Source organism: Heterodontus francisci, chromosome 8, assembly GCF_036365525.1.
Source record: "Heterodontus francisci isolate sHetFra1 chromosome 8, sHetFra1.hap1, whole genome shotgun sequence".
Lineage (NCBI taxonomy): Eukaryota > Metazoa > Chordata > Chondrichthyes > Heterodontiformes > Heterodontidae > Heterodontus > Heterodontus francisci.
The window spans coordinates 39,094,215-39,117,087 of record NC_090378.1 but is presented as its reverse complement, the minus strand read 5'-3'; the positions used below and the strand labels follow the sequence as shown (position 1 = coordinate 39,117,087).

The 22,873-nt window shown below is 42.4% G+C and overlaps 1 protein-coding gene across 2 annotated transcripts in view; it reads right to left on the bottom strand.

Annotated features, from left to right (window-relative positions):
* ptch2 (patched 2) overlaps nucleotides 1-22,873 on the bottom strand; it is a 120,570-nt gene that overhangs the window by 13,101 nt on the left and 84,596 nt on the right. For both annotated transcript variants that reach the window (XM_068036983.1, XM_068036984.1), the window contains exons 16-20: nucleotides 15,580-15,722; nucleotides 14,437-14,617; nucleotides 12,836-13,116; nucleotides 4,120-4,257; nucleotides 3,267-3,409 (exon numbers count right to left, since the gene is read on the bottom strand). In XM_068036983.1, the coding sequence (XP_067893084.1) occupies nucleotides 3,267-3,409; nucleotides 4,120-4,257; nucleotides 12,836-13,116; nucleotides 14,437-14,617; nucleotides 15,580-15,722 (886 nt within the window). The remainder of the gene's footprint in view (nucleotides 1-3,266; nucleotides 3,410-4,119; nucleotides 4,258-12,835; nucleotides 13,117-14,436; nucleotides 14,618-15,579; nucleotides 15,723-22,873) is intronic.

Sequence of the window (22,873 nt, the reverse complement as noted above, 5' to 3'; positions counted from 1 at the left end):
GGAGAGGATTTTACTTGGTTATAACATTTATTTCGTGACTGGCCAGCTGATTTACTTGTACTGTCATGAATAAAACATGTTTTTACTGAACTAACAGGCTTCATTACACTGCAGGACCCCCTGTTTTGGTGTTTTATTTTGGTTGCAATATATGGATCCATATAATGTCAGCCATTGCTTGGTGGCAGGACTCCTGCTTCCAAGTAAAAAGTATGGGTTCATGTCCCTAGTGTCCTGGCCAATATTTATCCCTCAAGTAACACCAAAAACAGATTATTTCATTGCGTTTGTGGAAGCTTGCTGTGTGCAAATTGGCTGCTGTGTTCTCTACATTACAACAGTGACTACATTTCAAAAGTACTTCATTGGCTGTGAAGGCTTTGGAATGTCCTGAGGTCGTGAAAGGTGCTGTGTAAATCCATGTCTTTCTTTCACCAAACATGCTGTGACTGACTGAAGCCGCATATTAAAAACTGGATGCAGGAAGAAATGACAATCAAATTATCTTTATTTTGTTTTTGCTATTGCTTTATATCCTAAAATCTTAATTGGCATTTCTCTTTGGCAAGGCAACTGGAATAGTTTCAACCTCTAAAGTGGATATCAGTGACAGCCGGATGGCGTTAAAGCTTGAGACTAGACGTCAAGAGTGATAAAATTCATCTGGTTTCAGTCCTCTCCCTTCCCCTGTGTACTGGCCTCCAGAGATATGCTGGGTCCCAACTGAGCCAGTAGAACAGAAATTCCCAGTATAGGGAATCCCTGCACAATCCAGTCTCTGGCCCCAGATAACATCTGCCCTTTAGGAGACGGTGAAGGTTCTGTTCCTTAGAAGACAAGTCAGAAACTCTGGGTGTCCATTGTTTTCTAGTGAGTTCTGCCAGACTTACAGCAATGCCCCAAGGAATTTTGGCCCCTCTGAGTCATGTACCCACTGAGGTTTATCTGGCAAATGACTATAAAGTAGTACTGTCAGCATGCCTGCCTCCTCTCTTTATCTGGGTGTGTGGTTCAAGGAAGAAGGGAAGCACATATAGAAGGGACAGGGAGAAAATAAAAATTAGCTTAAAATTCCTTCATAATTAGATTTTTAATTTTCTAGAGCATTCAAAATCACACCAGTTCCATCTTGCTCAAAGCAATGGATTTGAGATTCAGAACATTAGTCCCAGCCCCCTCCGGAAGGCAGCATTTTCCAGTCTAACTTCTGCTCTGGGAGCACTTATGGACTGGATATCTACTCAGTGTCATAGGTTACATCAATCAAATGAACAGGAATGACAGCTGAGTATCACCCTTACAGGGAGTGATGAAAAAGACTTAAATCACTATCACATATGGGCATTAAATCCCCTATTGACACTGGAGGCAGCTTCAGCACCTCAGCAACTCTACTGCAGACATTTTGCTATATGTTTTGCATGATTAAAAGAATACAGTTTATTAGTGATATTCAAATAATATTTAATCTTGAAATGCTAATTAGGCATTGTAATAGTTTGAGGTGCTGTGTTAGTTTGATTCTCTATCTCTTTGAGGATGAGGAACATATCAGTGATCACATCATTCCGTTAAAACATCCCCAATCTGACAGACCATTCCTCAGATGAGAGTGCCTGTAGGTGGCCTACTCCCAAGCCTCTGTAAATATCACTGCATTTCTCTATTATTGGCAATGCAGGGGAAAGGGCTCCTTCGTGTGCCCCCTGACCATATTCCAGGGTTACTTTCCTTCACTGTAGGGAAGCACTTGCCTCAACCTCATCCTCTCCTTGTCTCCCTTTTGGTTTGGAGCAGTGGGCGGGAATTGAAGGAACACGAATCACTGATTTATAACATTATGTTTTCAACTCTGCAGGCGAATTTAGTTTTTTTTAAAGTCCACAGTAAATCTCACTGACTAATCTCACTAATCTCCCAAATGGTGGGTTGTCATTTTCAGGTATACCAACAGGTTGAGGGAGGAGGGGCACAGGGCAAGAGGAAGTGGCATTTAAAGGCTAGACACTTTCTGACAGGGGAACACAGCAATATTTTTCAGATGAGGGGAGAAAGCTAACGCACACACGACGTTTTTCTTTTACCCCCCAAAAATTCTTGTTCTAACTTGGTGTACTTATCCAACCTCTTAATCCATCCTCACGCTGGCGACATATTGCATTCAGTGAAAACACAAGCCAATATTGACACACACAAGCTGGAACAGTATAAGAAGCAGTATCCCTTGTGCAGGAAGGAGTTGTACTGCCCCCAGGGTGGCAAGTGGCTAACAACTCTGTATTTGGCTTCCGCAGTCATTAGATTGGATTATATTCCCACTTTCTGATGTATTAAAATTACTGGGGGATGATACCTCTAACATGCCCCCACAGTTACACGGGTACAACAGTTCTAACTTTGTTCGAATGTTACAGGAACACAACAGCATTAATATCCCCCCAGAGTTACAGGAGTACAACCTTTCTAATGTTTGTCCAGTGTAACAAGAATGCCATTAACAGCCCCGAGTGTCAACCTGACTTACGCTGAAGTTTGAACATGCGACTACTGTTGAGCCAGTCGATATGCACGTGATAGGAATTTTGCATGTTGATGGTTGAAGAGCGGAAGAATGTGTGATTTCTCATCACCCTACTACATTGGTAAATGTGTAAAAGATTTATCTCCAAGTTCCCACATGGTCAGTCCCCATACTGAAATTCATCAGTAAAAGTGAGAGACTGAATGGAGCCCATGTATTTTGCACAGAGACACAATGAAGCTGAAGCTCTAAGAGAAAATCAACATACCCCATAACTTTCTATTTTCTAACGGATGGTTGAAAGCTGCATTGACAGATGCTTGATAAGAGTCATTCTGGGCTATAGGAAACTGATGGAATGACTCTTACGTTTACTGATGGAATTGGGTGTGTCACTGGTTTTACACCCTGCCCGATTTTACAACCCATCAAAGTCAATGGGATGGGTTTAAATCCCGCATTTCACCCAATCCTGCGGCTTTCCACCAGGTGAGTTAGTTTAAAATTGCCCCCATTTGAACACCCGCTCGGTTGGAGAGTTATTTGAAATTGCCTCCATTTGTTTACCCTCTTGGTTGGGGAATGGCATTTAACAAGATAAGGAGCAGGGGATACGCAACTTTAAAAATGGAATTGAAAAAATCTTCTAAAATAATTCATCCATTTGGCTTATTTATAGTAGATAATGGAAAAGAGAAATCTTACAGAAAAGTTTGTCCGTACTGGGACCCAGTTCAAAACCTACCTAATGATGAAGTCAAACTCAGAACCAGCCAACATCAGGACCCCGAGTAGTGTGGAGATTGCCCCGTCTATTACTGGTGCAAACATGTGTTCCAATGCCACAGCGGAACGCAAATTCTTATTCCCAATGGCAGTCAGGAATCCCTATAGTGTAATAAATATTACATATTGATATCAATGGCCAAATTGTACAAACATGAAGAAATGCACTTAAACACACCATTATGTTTAAAAATTAAATTAACAGGATTTATCATTAACCCAAATGAATCTGCTAAATATCCCAGATGTTTATTTCTTTCACTGCAAAAAGGAAAACACCTTACTTTTAGATTGTTTTATCTACAATGGGCATCAATATTAAATCTATCCCGCAGCTAAATTATGCTGGTCTAAATTTACATATTTATCAGTATCACAAACTCACATTTATTTGGTGCCTTAAAAGTAGAAAAATGTCCCAAGGAGCTTCACAGAAGTAGAATCAGACAAAAATCGACACTGAGCTGAAGAAGAATATATTCGGAGGGATGTCTAAAAGCATCGTCATTGAGATAGGTTTTAAAAAGGGTTTTAAGGAGGACAGGAAAGTGGAAAGTGGTGAGAGATCTAGGGAAGGAACTCCAGATTTTAGGGCCTTGATAGCAGAAGGCACAGCTGCCAATGATGGGGTGAGGGGAATGGAAGATGCACAAGAGGCTGGAGTAGCAGGAATGCAGAGATAGGAAGAAACTAGAGAGAGAGAGACACGGGTTCAGCATCAAGATCTGACTGTGGGCAAAAGACATTGCCTTGCGATGGGATGCCTTTGTTCTTGTTGCTAGGCATATACAAGACTGTGATGATCTACTTACCAAAGCTACATGGACAGTGAATTCCACTCCAATTCCAACAGATGCAGTCAAGATCACTACAGGAATTGCACTCAGTTTGATGCCCATGAGTCCCATAATTCCAAAGAGCTCCACTGTCATCATAGCCAGAACAAATACCTACAGATAAACAAGAGGTGAAGATCTTAGACTTGCATGGAAAGCAAGAGCTCTCAATGGCTTGGGCCTAGATGGCAAGAGGTTCATCTGCAATGGTTAGTGTCACCAGGGTAAAGTACCTTACAAGACATTTTACCAAAATATATATATATATATATATATATATATATGGTGGGTGAGTGAAATGACATGGCTTATTTATTACATTTAATCACAATTTTCATTTAAAAAAGCTAAGATTCAAAATACAAGAACAAAGAAGGAATTCTAATAGTTTGTGCTAGGTACAAGGATGAAAACTGCAGGGTTTGGTTTTAGTTGAGGAACTAATCTGTGAAACAGACATCACTAAATACAAAGGATCACATGCTGCTATACAAAACTAAAATTGGTGGATAAAAGCATGGATATTATTCAGAATCTGGTGAGATTTTTTAAAAATTGTATCAGATTAGGCAAATATCCTGCCCCTGGATAGCTGACATTGAGTTTGCCAAACTATGTAGTCCTTTCTCCACCACCCCTGCAATTGGAATGATATAGAAAGTAAGTTTTAAAAAAAAGGGTACAGGGTCTGTGTCATAAGGACAAAGTTCACTAATGATTTTCCACTAGGTTACATCCTATAACAAATGTGTTATGTAAGTCAAGATGTAAAAGGAGTCCCTTATATTTAATTATTCATATTTTCTCACTTATGCAGGTGGCAGAATAATTTGATAGAAACATGTTGCTCCCTTTGCTTTTAACGGGTTATTCCATTGATGATATCATGGATTGAATTACTGCAGGTTTCTCACATTATCACTTGAATTGATTACATCAACCAATGGAACAGTTCATAGCAAAGGAAGAGGAAAGTCATCATTTCGGTATTAATATTTCAAGACTTTGAATGTTTGAAACAACTAAGGGACTCACTCATTGACAGAATCAGAAAAGTTTCTTGAAAGTTTGAGGATTTACTTTAAGGGTTAACTTCAAAAGGGAAGAGAAAGGTGTTGCCCTTTTGCAAGAAAATGCTGGAGCAAGGGGTTTGTTTATAGTGTGTGCTTTTATCTTCCGCTGCAAGCTATTTAAATGTAAATTCCTCCAGTCCCCTCTAGCCCAGACCTGGAGAAGATGAGGTTAGCAGCAAGCAAGCATTCTCTCTGAACCTTGCTGCCATTATCATCTGTTCGGCATCGAGTTACAGGGGCCTCCCGTGATTCAATGTTTACAAGGAATGTCTACCACCTTTAAAGTGGGGACAAGCAAATCTTTTGTTTCCATCTTTTATTCCACAGAAACTGTGCCCACTCCTAACTCGCTCATAAATTGAAGCCTTGCACATTTGGCTGCATGACTGCAATGAACAGCCAAGGTTTTGCGTGCCTGTATGAAAATTGGTTCTGTCTTTACTTTTTTAGCTTCCCCGTACCTAGGTTATGATAAGATTCTTGCTTTGAAGTCAACACAAGGCAGGTTTTGTCACGCATACCCTGTTGTTTGACTAGCAGAAAATGAACCATAGATAACTTTAAATTCCTTCATAATGAAATTGAAAAGGATTACTATACATGGATGCGTTTCCAGTGTGTCACTGTTATAAAAGACATTATCACTACTATAATTAAGCATCAAATAACAAAAAACTTACATTTATATGGTGCTTTTCACAATTTCAGGATGTCCCAAAGTGTTTTGCAACTAATGAAGTACTTTTGAAGTGTAGTCACTGTTATGATGTGAGAAACACAGCAGCCATTTGTGCACAGCAATGTGATAATGACTAGATAAGCTGTTTTTTGTGTGATATTGATTTTCTTTTCTTTCTTTTGGGCCTCCTTATCTCGAGAGACAATGGATACGCGCCTGGAGGTGGTCAGTGGTTTGTGAAGCAGCGCCTGGAGTGGCTATAAAGGCCAATTCTGGAGTGACAGGCTCTTCCACAGGTGCTGCAGAGAAATTTGTTTGTTGGGGCTGTTGCACAGTTGGCTCTCCCCTTGCGCCTCTGTCTTTTTTCCTGCCAACTACTAAGTCTCTTCGACTCGCCACAATTTAGCCCTGTCTTTATGGCTGCCCGCCAGCTCTGGCGAATGCTGGCAACTGACTCCCACGACTTGTGATCAATGTCACACGATTTCATGTCACGTTTGCAGACGTCTTTATAACGGAGACATGGACGGCCGGTGGGTCTGATACCAGTGGCGAGCTCGCTGTACAATGTGTCTTTGGGGATCCTGCCATCTTCCATGCGGCTCACATGGCCAAGCCATCTCAAGCGCCGCTGACTCAGTAGTGTGTATAAGCTGGGGGTGTTGGCCGCTTCAAGGACTTCTGTGTTGGAGGTATAGTCCTGCCACCTGATGCCAAGTATTCTCCGAAGGCAGCGAAGATGGAATGAATTGAGACGTCGCTCTTGGCTGGCATACGTTGTCCAGGCCTCGCTGCCGTAGAGCAAGGTACTGAGGACACAGGCCTGATACACTCGGACTTTTGTGTTCCGTGTCAGTGCGCCATTTTCCCACACTCTCTTGGCCAGTCTGGACATAGCAGTGGAAGCCTTACCCATGCGCTTGTTGATTTCTGCATCTAGAGACAGGTTACTGGTGATAGTTGAGCCTAGGTAGGTGAACTCTTGAACCACTTCCAGAGCGTGGTCGCCAATATTGATGGATGGAGCATTTCTGACATCCTGCCCCATGATGTTCGTTTTCTTGAGGCTGATGGTTAGGCCAAATTCATTGCAGGCAGACGCAAACCTGTCGATGAGACTCTGCAGGCATTCTTCAGTGTGAGATGTTAAAGCAGCATCGTCAGCAAAGAGGAGTTCTCTGATGAGGACTTTCCGTACTTTGGACTTCGCTCTTAGATGGGCAAGGTTGAACAACCTGCCCCCTGATCTTGTGTGGAGGAAAATTCCTTCTTCAGAGGATTTGAACGCATGTGAAAGCAGCAGGGAGAAGAAAATCCCAAAAAGTGTGGGTGCGAGAACACAGCCCTGTTTCACACCACTCAGGATAGGAAAGGGGTCTGATGAGGAGCCACCATGTTGAATTGTGCCTTTCATATTGTCATGGAATGAGGTGATGATACTTAGTAGCTTTGGTGGACATCCGATCTTTTCTAGTAGTCTGAAGAGACCACGTCTGCTGACGAGGTCAAAGGCTTTGGTGAGATCAATGAAAGCAATGTAGAGGGGCATCTGTTGTTCACGGCATTTCTCCTGTATCTGACGAAGGGAGAACAGCATGTCAATAGTCGATCTCTCTGCACGAAAGCCACACTGTGCCTCAGGGTAGACGCGCTCGGCCAGCTTCTGAAGCCTGTTCAGAGCGACTCGAGCAAAGACTTTCCCCACTATGCTGAGCAGGGAGATTCCACGGTAGTTGTTGCAGTCACCGCGGTCACCTTTGTTTTTATAGAGGGTGATGATGTTGGCATCGCGCATGTCCTGGGGTACTGCTCCCTCGTCCCAGCACAGGCATAGCAGTTCATGTAGTGCTGAGAGTATAGCAGGCTTGGCACTCTTGATTATTTCAGGGGTAATGCTGTCCTTCCCAGGGGCTTTTCCGCTGGCTAGGGAATCAATGGCATCACTGAGTTCCGATTTGGTTGGCTGTATGTCCAGCTCATCCATGACTGGTAGAGGCTGGGCTGCATTGAGGGCAGTCTCAGTGACAGCATTCTCCCTGGAGTACAGTTCTAGGTAGTGCTCAACCCAGCGGTCCATCTGTTTGCGTTGGTCAGTGATTATGTCCCCCGATTTAGATTTGAGGGGGGGGTGATCTTCTTGATGGTTGATTAAGGTATATATATATAGGCCAGGACACCATGGCTGACTTCCCTGCTGTTCTTTGAAATAGTGTTGGGGATCTTTTATGTCCACCTCAGAAGCAAACAGAGCTTCGGTTTAACATCTTATCCGAAAAGCAGCACCTCCAACAGTGCAGCTTTCCTTCAGTGCTGCACTAGATTTTTGTGCTCACGTCTCTGGAGTGGGACTTAAACCCACAACCTTGTGGCTCAGAGGTGAAAGTGCTACCAGCTGAGCCATGGCTGGCAAGAAAAGTATGTATTTTAAAATTCCGATGTAATTTTTAAAAGTAGATTTTTGAAGAAAAATATTATTATGGCAGTTTGTCCCATAAAATTGGAGGAAAAGATTTCCTATCCAAGATATACATGGTCTTCCCTTCCCTTTCGCCATAATTATTTTCCAATCTCAGCTGTGTCAAACGAAAGTCTGCTCTCTGCTCCTCAAGGGAAAGAGGAACATTGAAGGACAGCTCATCCTTCAGACTTAATGCTGGTGCATGTTGACTGTTTAATGGCCAACTGAACAAATAGAGGCTTTTGACTTAACAATTCCACATGTGTTCAAGACCATCAGTGTGTGAAGCTGAGGAATGGGGCAGCCTAATAGGTCCCTGGGAGTAAAATACAAGGCTGTAATTGATTGTAGGCTGGGGTGGGGGGTTGGGGAACAGTGGTGTTGAGATGATATCACAAATTACAAATGTAAAACTTGAGTAGTTTATGAACATCATCCAAAACCCTCAATTCATTTACATCCTTGTAACTTAACCTCAGGTATATGTTCTTTTCTGCTTTTTGAACTCAGTATAAACTACGTGTACTTTAAAAAACATAATGGTTTCTCTTGTTGCAATTTTTGGATTTTAGCAAGTGCAGGTGATAGTATAGTTAAGGTGGTGTGACAAGGGATCTGGGCTATGCTGTGTGATTCAGTTACTGACTGGGTAAGCCCGCTGAGCCAATGCACAGCAAGATAATAGATTTGTGGAATAAATTACCATACAAAACCCTTTAGCAGAAAGTTAACAGGAATTCAAAATACAACAAAGTATGTTATTGGAGAGAGGAGTGTTTGAGGGATATGATGAAATAATGGACAGATGGGGCTGATATATCAAAAAGAAATAGACCTGTTGTACCTTATGGCTGGTATCTATTCTGAAAAATTCTCATGTTTTTCAGTAACTACTGTCAATTCTCCATGAGGTTCCAAATCATGTCTTAGGAGCTGTTTTACAACATTGTGTTACAAAGGAACTGATTGACAAGACTAAAAGATTTTTCTGAGAAATAATAATCTCGTTTTGCAGGGTAGTACCTTTGCATAAAATATATAATCCAAGATGGAGTCACAGCTGTATAAATCTCGGATGCATATCTGATTATGCATCAGTAGAGCGCCTTGGGATGTTTATGTTCAAGCACTGCATAAATGGTTCTGATGAAAGGTCACAGATCTGAAACGTTGGGCTGGATTTTATCTTAGGTGGACGGGGAAATTCGCCACCGATGTAAAAGTCGGCTGCGAACCAGCTTCCGCCTAGCCCGGGGATCCAACCCATATTTTACGGGTCCCCGGGTTTTAAATGTCCCGAGGCGGGACTTACACCCGCTTGAGGGAGGAGGTCCGCCTCAGTGAGCTGCCGGCCAATCAGCGGACCGGCAGCTCATAGTCCCAGCAGTGCCATCGGGAGCAGTGGCCACTTCTGGGACTGCAGTGCAGTCGACCAGATGGATCCATGAGTGAAGGTAAGTTGGGCATGCCTCACCAGGGAGATTAGACCTTTCCTGGTGAGGCTGGAGTGGTTGTTTGGGGGGAGTGGGGGGGCGTCTTGGGTCCCGGGGTGGGTTGGGAGGCAGGGGCGGACCTCAATTGGGCACCCTGTGCCTGACTGCCATGGCACCCCCACCAGGGCGTGGAAGGGCCGGCTATCAGTGGGCTGCCTTTCACGTCCCCAGCACACCCGCTTGCCACAGATAAAATACCCATGGAGGCGGGCGAGGGCCCGTAAGTGGCCACTTAAGGGCCTTGATTGGCCTCGGGCGGGTGGGTCGATCCCCCCCCCCTCCACCCGACCGCTGTAAAGTCGACCAGAGGTGGGAGCGGCGCGGGTATTTTACGCTGCCCTCATACCACCATCTGACCCGCTGGGATGGCATAAAATTCAGCCCGTTAACTCTGTTTATCTCCACAGATACTGCCAGACCTGCTGAGTATTTCCAACACTTTCTGTTTTTATTTCAGATTTCCAGCATCTGCGGTATTTTGCTTTTATATTACTGTATAAATGTAGTTGCTGTTATTGTTACATACTAAAGAAAGATTTGCATTTATATAGCACCGTTCACAACTTTAGGACTTCTCAATGGGTTTTACAGCCAATGAAGTACTTTTGAAATGTATTCAAATTGTAGTAATGTGGAAAATGCAGCAGCCAATTTGCACACAGCAAAGTCCCACAAAATGCAATGAGAAAATGACCTGAAAATCTTTTCTTTTTAATGATGTTGGTTGAGGGATAAATAAATATTGGCCAACACACCAGGGATAAATCACCTGCTCTTCAAATAGTGCAATGGGATCTTTTACATCCAGCTGAGAGGGCAGATGGGCATCAGGTTAACATCTCTTCCAAAAGACAGCACCTCCCTCAGCACTGTACTGGAGTGTCAGCCTAGATTTTGTACTTAAGTCTCTGGCATGGAACTTGAACCCACAACCTTCTCACTCAGAGGCAAGAGTACTACCACTGAGCCAGAGCTGAGACACTTTTGGCTTTGCAACATGTTATTCATTCTACATTTCTCAATATAAAGTACAAACACAGGTTCCTTTCCAAAAGAATCAGTTTTCAGCAGTTTCCTCTTGAAGCTGGGTTTTCTTTTCATGGTATTATTAACTGGGCCTTGGAAACATGCCTTGCGGTGACCCCTCCTGGCCAACAGGCCTCCCCCTCTTACTGTGAAATCCTTCCCAGCCACTCAACTGCCATAGCCCGTCAGCTGCTGATGGATTGATTTAGCACATGAAGGTCAAGCCAAGGACAATTCTTTCCCCAAATTCAAACAGACAGGGATGTGGGGGTCCCTTGAGCACTGACTATTTTATCACTGTTTTCTTAAAAGATTACTTCCCACTGTACTCCATCAGCCTCAAACAATATCCCCTACAATTTAACTTATTGGCAACTGTCAGTAATTCTTCAGAGACTGGTAAAGTTATAAAAATGAAGGCATCATGCAGTATTTTCTCTGGCAATTGCATTGTCAACTTCCTACTCATTTTTAAAGCATTGCTTGGTCTCGTAACAATAAGCAATGCGCTTGATGAACAAATATTACAATGACTCGACTGCCATCTAGCTTTCCAAATGTCATTTCAAGGGACACAATGGCCAGTGTCATCATGGTTCCTCCCAGGAACAGTATTGGAAAGGCTCCATCAAAGCTGTATGTGTATATCTGTCTGTGAAAAAAGCTCCTTATTTATATCAAGGTCGTCAGTCTTCATTTTATTTTTGTACTGTATTCTGCATTACAGAAAATCAAGGGCAATCTCTGAATTTCAAAGACTTTTAGTACCCTGAACATATGAAAAGGAAATGATTTACTTAAAGGTGATGGGGAAAGAGGTATTAGTCACAACTGGATATTTCACCAATCGCAGGATCAATATAGCAAACATATTTACATCAAATTCATCAGTTTGCATGTGCAAAATAACGACATTTAATAATAAATCTCATCATACAGAGTTCCAGGACTTGGTTTTAGCTTTAAACTCAGACGATCACTAGTGTGCCATTCACGAATAGATGAGAAAGACTATCCTGCTAGTGATGGTGAGTTCCACATGTTCTCTCTCACACACAAGAACCCACCATTACTCATTCTTGCTGGTTGCTCTTGTGAGTTATGTAGCACTGGTAATATTGGCTATACTTTGCTCTACATTGAATACTTCTGTGTTGTACTATTTTATGATACGACGATTAATTTTTTTGCTGGACATATAATTTTGTAACTTTCTTTTACATGTGACTCATAGTTCCTATGGCAAAACTGCTGAACAAACAAACAAAAGTGGCAAGTAATAAAGAAACACTGGAAGAGATCTTTAGCTTAGTTTAGAGATACAGCACTGAAACAGGCCCTTTGGCCCACCAAGTCTGTGCCGACCATCAACCACCCATTTATACTAATCCTGCACTAATTCCATATTCCTACCACATCCCCACCTGTCCCTATATTTCCCTACCACCTACCTATACTAGGGGCAATTGCTAATGGCCAATTTACCTATCAACCTGCAAGTCTTTGGCATGTGGGAGGAAACCAGAGCACCCAGAGGAAACCCACGCAGACACAGGGAGAACTTGCAAACTCCACACAGGCAGTACCCAGAATTGAACCCGGGTCGCTGGAGCTGTGAAGCTGCGGTGCTAACCACTGCGCCACTGTGCCGCAGATCTAGAAGATGGTTGTTTGGCTAACCTCTCCACTGGGGTAATGCTTAGCATGGGGAAGAGAAAACATCACTGAAAATATACAAGAAACAAATGAAAAGGGCCATGGTCTGACCCTGAACCACCTAAGCACTACATTTGTGGTAGGAGTATTTTTGATGTAGCTCTTTAGGAGGTCCAGTATTTGAACAAAGTACATATATCTTGGAACAACATCTACACACCTTGGAAGAAATAATATTGGAAGACTGTGCAACACTCCTGCCCCCTCCTGTCTGACCATCAAACTATTAATTGTGAGAGACACTTACAATTATGCCAGCTGTCCAAGGGTTGAGCAGCAGAAGGGCGCACACCAGGAATGTGCAGGCTAACACAATGCTGACGGAGAGCAGAAACCAGTGCCTCAGGCCGATGTACTGTTCCCAGAACAGGAAAGGGTAACCGTTGGGATAGTTGAGCACCCCCATCTTAGTGAATTCCTCACATATTGCTCTGATGCTCTCGATGGCTTCAATGAAATCTGAGGTTTGCTGTAGACCAGTCAGGTAGAAAGGGAACTGGGCAAACTCGATAAGCTCAGCAGCAGGAACTGGCAATAGCGTGAAAGAGGGAGAGACAGAAAAAGTTAATTGAAGTGAAAAATTAAACACGATAGATGGTAACATCTGTGAAATATAGTGAAACTATACAATGTGACCCATACTGCAGTGGTTTTTTTTCCCACCGACTGTTACAGGTTAATGGAATATCCTTTATCTATTATAGTACTGTACAGGAAATGTCATTGATTCAACATCACCAGAATTCTATGTACCACAGTTTCAGAGAGCACTGACATGGTTCATCCTTATCTTACATTAATCGGTATAGCAGCGATTGCATTGATTGCAGCAGGTGGGACAAGGCTGCTGCAAAATAGATTTGTTGACAGGGATTAGATTTGATATGACTGCCATATGGAAAATCCATGTGCTGTAGACAGGATATGACCATTTGGTATGGTCAGTGTATGTCCAGCTGACCTCTGCAAATGGGTCATGTGGCTGTTAGCTGCTGGCTGTGACTGCTCAGAACAGGTGTTTTGCTGCTAATTAGGCAAAGAAGCTCAGCAGCATTGTAACAATTGAGAAGCCCATCAGCACTTAGAGGGCATGAGTAGATGACTGTTAAAACAGTCAGTTTACATGGAATCTCGTTATCGTTGCCAGACTCCAGATGCACTCTGGTCTCTTAGTGCCACCCTGCACCATCTCCTGACTAAGATGGCTTGTAGTCAGCCTAATTTTAAACCTCTGTATCAGTGCCAACCTGAGTCCTGCTGTTAAAAAACAGTATTCAGAACAGCCGTAGCGAGCTCATACTCCCATAGCCCATCTTCAATTACCTCCTCCTCCTCTAGACTAAGTTTTACTATAACAGGAAATGCAGGAAAGCATATGTACCTTATCACACTAGGATGCAGTGCATCAATACATTAACATGCTTTGTTCTAGTAATTTGGTTGCTGAGTAGTGGCCAAATTGGCTGTGTTTTTATATGGACCGTGGGTCACTCCATCCCGCAGTGATACTGATAACAATGCTGGACTTATGAAAAGTGACTATGTGAATAAGTGCATGCATGAAGCAAGAAATTTCTTTGTAGGTGGCATCATTAAATAAAAATCATAGGTTAATTACTTTCAAAATGGCTACTGCCGTCAAGGGCAAGCAAAACTGCAGCTGGGGATGGAAAACCAAACTGAGCTTGTATTCACTATATTGACGAATTTTGCTTTCACACTCAAGAGTGGTAGAGGTTTACAGGTAAGCTTTAGCAGCCTATCCTCTAGGTTATATTCTAGAGTTCTCCTCAAGACAGGCATTTTGCTCAGTTACACACAGACTCTGGCACACTTCACAACACCTACTTCTCAAATTCTCTCCCGTTGTGTCATATTTGTCGTGAATCCATTCAGGTGGATGAGGGTTGAAGTTAGCCTGAGATGCTGCATAACCCAGAGGATCATTGCTGACCCACACCGTGAGATAGATGTAAAAGGCGTCAGGATTGATGATTCCATCCTCATCTACCAACTGTCTTGAAGTCAACTACAATAAAGAAGATGAGGAAACTGTTACAGCACCTTTTTACCCTTATGTAAGACATGGACAAAATGGTGCACGAGCATTCATGAGTACCAGCCAGCCCCAGAGACCTTGATATAAATGGACAGTGAATCTGTGTTCACAAACATTGACGATTTAACCTTCTACAGTCTGGAACTAGACAGTCTTTAATTCTGGTTTTATTTCTGAGTAGTTTACTCTCATGATGCGGCAGAGTTTGTATTCAGCAGAATGAAGAATATTTGTGGTGGAGAATGGAATATTTTCCTGCTTTTTGCATCATATAAACGCACAAGTATGATGGACAGGAAAAGAGCAGATAATCCATCAAGTCTGTCCACCACTCATGATCCCCATGGTCCCTACACTCACCAGGAGCCACGTAATCTCCTCTAATATAGGGAAAAGGCCAGAGAAAAAACCCTAGGCCAACTCAAGGGGAAAGAATCTGGAAAATTCCTCTCCAACCCCCGAGGGCGACTAAAACAAGTTCCAGGAGCTCACAGTGACTGCGAAACACATCACCCAATATCATCATCAAGTCAGGTACAACACAAGCTAGATTAGGAGTAAGGATCCCTCTACTCTGCTTCAAGTATATACCCTGACCTCAGTCTTAGAAGGTTTTCAGGCACCAGTGTGACATTTCTTACGTTGGATATCCTTGTAATCTGAATGAGGCTCCTGAATGCCAAATTAGGGATGTCGGAGAAAAGGAATTTCCATCTAATGAATCAAGACTGGATTCAAACCTAGGCCTTAGACTGTGTGCGCAGATCAACTGTGCCATTCAGATCATAAAATTTGATAGACTGTCAGAATGAAGCTGTCACTAACAGTGAAGGTAATTCTCGCTCCATTTAAACCCAGCACACAGAGACCAATAAAAGGACTACAGTGCTTTTCCTGACAATCTCCAAAACAAATTTGCTTATCTGGCTCACCTGATTATAGTTGAAGGGCTCTTTCTTGTTTCCAGTTTGTATGAGCAATTTATAGGCAAGGACTCCATCTTCTGAGCCATTGCGGTAGCTCTCCCTGGTGATTTTGCCTGTCCGCCAGTCTTCATCAAATGCAGCCTGTAACCCTGGGTGAGGAAGTCAACAGCAGATGAGAAATCAAAAGGGCTGGTGTGCAGCGACTATAACACTAGTGAGAAATGCTTTTAATCTGAATCCATGAAGAGTTCCTCCTTGCACATGGTTGAGGATAAAATGATGTGGTAGATCTGCAGTTCAACTGACCCATCCTCAGATGAGTGCTCTTTAACCCACAGTTGTCAAATTTATATTTACCAAAGCTTCTATCCATGATGGGGCCTCCAGAGTGTGATTGCTGCCAAATTCAGAGTCAGTTTATGTAAATTAACAGATATAACAGCATTGTTCAGGCAGTTGCACCACATGTTGGGAGCTCAGATAGCACCAATGGATCTCTGTGGAGCAGATTTGCCTCTTCACCATCTGGGCAGTAATCTGGCAGAATGGATTGCTCACCCATTAGAAAACCGGCCAATTTTTAAATGATTAAACCCAACAGATGTGTTACTGCTTGCACCAGTTATAGGAAAATAAATATATACAGAAACTCACACTAGTAAATCTTGCCTGGCATTGCTCATCATGAGTTAGAGGATATGCTATTTATGGGGTGTGGGGGGGGGGGGAGGGGGGGGAAAATGAGAAGGGAAAGTGTTACAGAAAGTAAGTGCGACACATACAAAATGTGTGCACACTACACAAGACATTAATATATTATAGATTGATCGATAGACACACCACTGCATTATGGTTAATTGCCTGTCAAACATTATTGGGATGGCATAGGGAGAACTTTATCCTGAGCCTAGCCTGTGTTACAGCCACCCTGCAGATGCTTGGTACTGAAATGAAATGACAAAACTGGAAAAGTTCCATTTTCCAATATTGACATCCTCACCCTGATGAGCACCAAGATTTGTCCTGAAATGCAAAAATAAGTAAAATAAAGTGACTTAAACAAAACTTTTCAGAACAATTCAGTTGCTGCTACCATTTAATTTAGTGGTTTAAATAGAACACTTCAAAGCAGTAATTTAACATCACTGGAAGAAGCCCACAATTAAGATCTGGGAATGCCTGGGGTGTATTAAAAGGCACTGTGTGCAAGTTTAATTTTTATTTTTAGTATGTTGAATGATACCCTGTGTGGTCCAACAGAGAAGGATATACTGTCTTTCAAAAAGCAATAGTCTGCTCAATCTGTTACGGCTGTGACAAAGGCATTTTTAAGCCAGTAAACTCCATCTGGCAAACCCTTTGAACATTCAAGAATCTTTACTTCACTTTTATTTTGCATCTGTGTGTCTGTTTCTCACTCTAGTTCTTTATCTGTGCCTCTGACACTCTTTAAGTGTGGTAAAACACTCAACTACGCCAATGATTTTACTATTTGTTGAGGTCCTGACCTTAGTCAGGGTGAATGATTTCCCCAAAAACTGCGATAATAAAAGGATACCCTCATAGGTGCGAGCATGATTTGATGTTAATAACAGTGGAAATATCTTTATCATACATGAGTGACAAATTTGGCAGGCCTGGACCTGTTAGGTGTTCAAGTTGTATAAAAATGTTAACACCATCTGTAGCCATGGGGTGAGTTAATTATACCATGAAATAAGATAAGATGTGACAATATTTTCATTGGTGGAGAAGGAGTATACTTTAAAAAAAATCTGATATCTGCATTCACTATAATTGTTTTGCTATGATTCTTGAATTGACAGGAAATGGATAAGTGCAATTTTGTCCTATACCAAGAAGATAGTCCATCAGCCATGGTGACATGTGCCTGCTAAACCAGTCTTCATTTTAAAGTTTAAACTCTTTGATATTGTAATGGAAAGAATTAGGGAGAGGGCTGGGAGGATCCCAGAGAGTCTCTAAGACTTGCCTCTTTAAAAAAAACTCACTTGAACCTCCGTGCACTGTCTGTCAACAACATAGGTTCAAAAAAAATGTTGGTGGGACTCTTGGGAGATTTGGGTCAAGGGTTTCAAAGCTTGAGCATTTCTGGCTACCAGAATCTTCAGAGACGATGGTAGCTACAGAAGCTGTGTGGAGTGAGTGTACCTGCCTAATATCAGACCAAAATGCCTGTCAGGGAAAAAGTTAAAAAAAAACATCCAGCTGTCAGGTGCATTTGCCTTGGTATTAGCACACCCGTGTATAATTGGTCAACAGCATAAAGGACAAGCTCGTTTATCTTTTTTTTAATCAAGCGAAATGTTATGTTTTTGAAGAAGCAGCAGTAGTATCATGAGTTATCTTTAAATTCAGCTTTGTTTCCCTGGTGAGACTATATGTACACATGGTGCACATGGTGGTGAGTTCAGTATGTGAATGCAAAAGACAACAGAAGGTTGACTGAAAGTGGGGTGGAGGAAGACTTCCACTGTCAGCTTCGGAGTTCCAGATGTGGACTCCGTATGCTCATCTATCTGATCATTACATCGGACAAACCTAGGTCTGAATTGCAGGCAGATATGATGGAGAACATTTCTCACAAAGGGAATAAAGATTGCATATGTGCACAAGAGACAGAGGAGAGGGAATAGAAAAATAACTGTATTGCGGTGATAGTATTACTAAAAGCCCACACACATACCAATACAGTTGAAGGAGGTTTTGAAACAAATCTATAAAAAAAATTGCTAATCTGCAGCTTTGTATAGAGATTCTGATGAGTGTCTTTGATTATAGGGCTGAGGTAGGATAAAGATCCCACCTTATGCGCGTCCTTGGCATAGTGTTGGGCGCTTGTCAGAGATTCTGCTGAAATGTAAACAAACCTTGTCATTCAATCTCACAACTGCGATCAACTCAAACCCCCAAGGCATCAGGATGTAATGCAAGTAGGTTTACTGGGGAAAGGGAAAGGCATTGTTGTATTTCCCACCTCCCTTCTCCTTCCCGCCCCTCCCCCAATAAACCCCGAAGGGAATTCAACTCTTCAGCATATATTTCTGTCCTCTATACTCATGAGAGCTGGGAGGCAGCTGTGTTTATGTCGGTCAGCGCCTAAGAACAATGCTGTTTACTGGTACCAGAAGACACCCATGAAAAGGCTAGGAAAAAGCAGGAGGTGCCATGGTTTGAGCAGTAGGACTGTTCAAAAAGTTGTTGGAGAGGAATAGAAGGTGATGATGAGAATAGGTACTAGATATATAGCACTTAAAAAACTCCCAACAACTATCAGCAAACAGCACTGCAGAGCTATCAGTTACGAGGGATTCGTTTACTTTCCTTTGAAGCTGACTTAAAAACAATATTCAGGATTTTAAATAAGAAATCAAAGAAAGTTGGAATTTTATGCCTCCCCGTGGAAGCAGGCTGGAGGTGGAAGTGGGGGGGGGGGGAGGTCGTAAAATTGCGTGGGAGGCAATTGCCCCCGGTGCAATTTTACGCGCAACCAGGGGGAGGTGACCGACAGCCCACCTGCCCCAGGCCAATTAAAGCCCTTAAGTGGCCAATTAAATGCCACTCAAGGGCCTCCTCTGACCGCTGCTGGTATATTACCAGTGATGAATGGGCAGCTCAGCACCTCAGGAGGCCGCCCATAAAACTGGACGACCTCCTTGCGGGCTGGAGGGGAACCCACCCACAGCACAAGCCATCTCTGCTGGAGCACATTTCCCACCTCCACCCCCCATCAACTGACCCATCCCCCTTGCTTCGCCAGGGCCCAGCCGATTGTTCCCAGCGAGGCCCCAAAATTTAGCTCAATTCCAGGGCCTCTATTGTTGCTCCTCTTGCTGGGTGCAGGCCCAGCAGTGACTACCACTCCTGGTGGTGCTGCTGGGACTGAAGCTGCCGGCTCACTGATTGGCTGGCAGCTCTTGGAGGCGGGACCTCCTGCCTCAGAGGGGCGGAAGCCCCGCCTGAGGCCAATTAAGGGCCTGGACCACGTAAAATCACGGCCTGCCTTCTAGGCCCGGCGGAGGTGGGCTCGCCCTCACTTTTTGCTGGTGGGCGGGGCCTCCGTCCTGATGTAAAATTCTGGCCCTGATCTGCAAGCAAATAGATCTTTGGATGAAGCACAGCAAAATTATCTCTTATAAAGCAGCAAGAAAACGAAGAAAATGTCACCAAATTAAACAAGAGAACAGCCTTTTGAAGACTGCATTTTCTCTGTGATGTTTGTGTTTTAAAAAAGACAGGATCTCTATCAAGCAGCAGCTCAAGGAAAACTATACTCATTTCTGATTGTGCCTCTGCATAAGCAAATAAAATTTTCAAAATGCAAGATATTTTTAGTCTCTTATGTTGTGACCCTGTTTTTTTTTGTCCCTCTGCAGCACAAGCGTGGTCAAGTCATCAATGGGTTAGAATGTTAATTTCCTTTCTTGGAACTTAACCCTTAAAGTACTAGCCCTTTTGATAAGTTCACACACTAATTGGGCTACTTTTTACTTAGAAGAGTAACTTATATAACACTTACTTCGAAATTCACTATGAATACATTTATGAGACAAACAAAACAAGTGCTATTATGGGGGAAATGGAAAGAGAACATTAGATTTCTGTTAGTGAAGGAGCTGGAACAAAGCACAAATGACATTAATATCTCAGGTTATCAGACACCACTGGATCTACTTTAGCTATGTAAAAACAATTTGTTAAGCCAAGGCCATTTTAAGGCATAAATTTTACTAAAACTAAACCATATTATATTAACTGAATGCCTAATGCATCCATAAATGGAAAATGTTGCAGCATCATATTTTCCAATGGGTATGATAACTGATCGTTGTTGAGACTGCATAAAAAACTCTGCAGTTTATTTATAGGAAAAATTAACGTATAAATCCAATGATTCCTTTATGCTTGTGTATGCAGTGCTTCAAAGATATCTTGATTCTTGTCCCAACTTCAAACCTCTTTCATTGTCCTAAAAGGTTTGGCCTTAACCCCTCCCCCATCTTGCTAATCCAGAAGCTTTCAAGATGCAATGTAATTTTACACAACACATCTGAATTTCAGTCTATAGAAATTGGGCCCCTTTATCTACAAGCCTTCATAATCCAATAAAACATGCCACCCACAAATTTGTTCAGATAGTTGAGTCACAGCTGTATATCATTACAATTAAAACTGTGAATCGAAATGCCACATGCATACAGATAAGGGCATTCTGTATAAGACTAAAAGCAAGCTGCACCAGCACCAATTGAGAGTATAGGCTGTCTCTACAACTCTCATTTACACTGCCACTTCTCTCATGCTGTGTGTACTCCTTTCCCAAATTCACCCTGTGCAAGAAGGTGTGTCTACCTTTTAGTCTCGCTGGAAGTGTTTCTTGCTTCCTTCTTTACACTTTTGTGCTTTTGTAGGTCTCAAACTCTCACCTGTTTTTCTTTCAAGCTTGTACTCATTCCGTTCTTTGAAAGTTGCAACTGTTATTTTCATTTCTGGCCACTGCAACTTCCCTTATCGATATAGGCCCTTTGTCACTTATATGGCAACAACAGATTCAATACCCTCTCCATTACAAAGATCGCCTACTTCCACCTCGATAATATTGTTCGTCTCTGCCCATGCCTCAATCCATCTACTGCTGAAATCCTCATCCATGCTTTGTTACCTCCAGCCTTGACTATTCCAATGCTTCTTTGGCCAGCTTCCCCTCCTCCACCCTCCATAAACATGAACACATCCAAAATTCTGCCATTCATATAACTTACACCAAGCCTCACTAACACATCACCCCTGTTCTTGTCGACCTACACGGGCTCTCACTTCAGCAATGTCTCAGTTTTATAATTCTCATCCTCATGTTCGAATCCCTCCATGGCCTTGCTCCTTATCTTTGTAACCTCCTCCAGCAGTTCAACCCTCTGATAACTTTGTATTCCGGTAATTCCCTCCCTAAACCGCTCCACCTCTTTTTAAGACACTCCTTAAACTATCTCTCTGACAAAGCTTTCGGTCACCTGTCGGAATAGCTCCTTTTCTGGTTCAGTATCAAAAGTTGTATAAAAACACTCCCGCAAAGTGCCTTTGTATATTTTACTATGTTAAAAGCACTACGTAAATGCAAGTTGTTGTTGAAGTGTTATTGCTGGCTCTGGCTGCATCGGGAAAACCACCAGACTGTGGGAGGGATTAACAACCCGGTTTACCCTATTACAGTGCAACTGGAGCAAAGATTGGTAGTAGCAGTAGTATAATGATACTAAGGGGTCTGTGCCCCTTGGTCTCGCTTTCAATCCAGTGCTAGTGCTTTTCAGGGGTTTGACTTTCATCCCATATGTTTCTCTCGTTTTTCACAATCTCACTGTGTATGCATGTGCGTTTATCTCTTTCTCAATAGGTGCTTCTCCATTTATTGTGCTGGTTTCAGGAGAGTGGCCCTCTCTTTCCAGTTTACATTTCCAACCAGCTACGTTCTCTGCAGACACTGAGGAAAGTGGAGCCAGCAAATATTTCTTCAGGTCATGAGAACTATGAAAAAATGAGTCTTTGCTGCTGCCTGAACAAGATAAGCCAACCAGTTTATGCATGTGTAGCCAATGTCAGTTTAAGTTTTAAAAGCACCTATTCTTTCATTATATGCATCCCTTTCTTATTTACACCTGCCAAACATGACCGATCAATCTGACTTAGGCAGACCACCCACATAGTTGCATTAACTCAGTCACTGTTTCTATTGTAAAGTTAGCATATGCACTTGATGCTACTGAAGTACCATTTAACATAGAATTAAAATTGCTGTTGAATTCACATAATTAAAAAAAGAGATTTAAAAAAAATTAAAGAGACTTGTCAAAATAAATGTCTTTTGTTTTCTCTTACCTACACTCAAGTTTTCAAGCCAATCCCTTATGTGATAGAAAAGTTATTCAATATTATTAGATGCAGAAATATCTAGATATGGTAATCGAGTAGCACTGAACCTCTTCAAGTTATTCACTCAGGACAAGTCTTAGTAATTGTTAGCATAGGAAAGTATCTTGCAACACTACATTCTTACACAAGGGAGCAAATAATGGATGGCACAAAGACTCAATAAAAATTAAAATAAAAACTACAAGCAAAAGCCAGATCTCCAAAGTTTGAGATCCAACAGGTCAGGTACAGCCACAGCACAATACAACTCACATTTAAGTAGAAAACATCCAAGACACTTTACAAGACAGGGGAAATAGATGGGATTAATGAGGACAGTACACAAGGATTTTAAACAAAAGGCAGGAGAGAA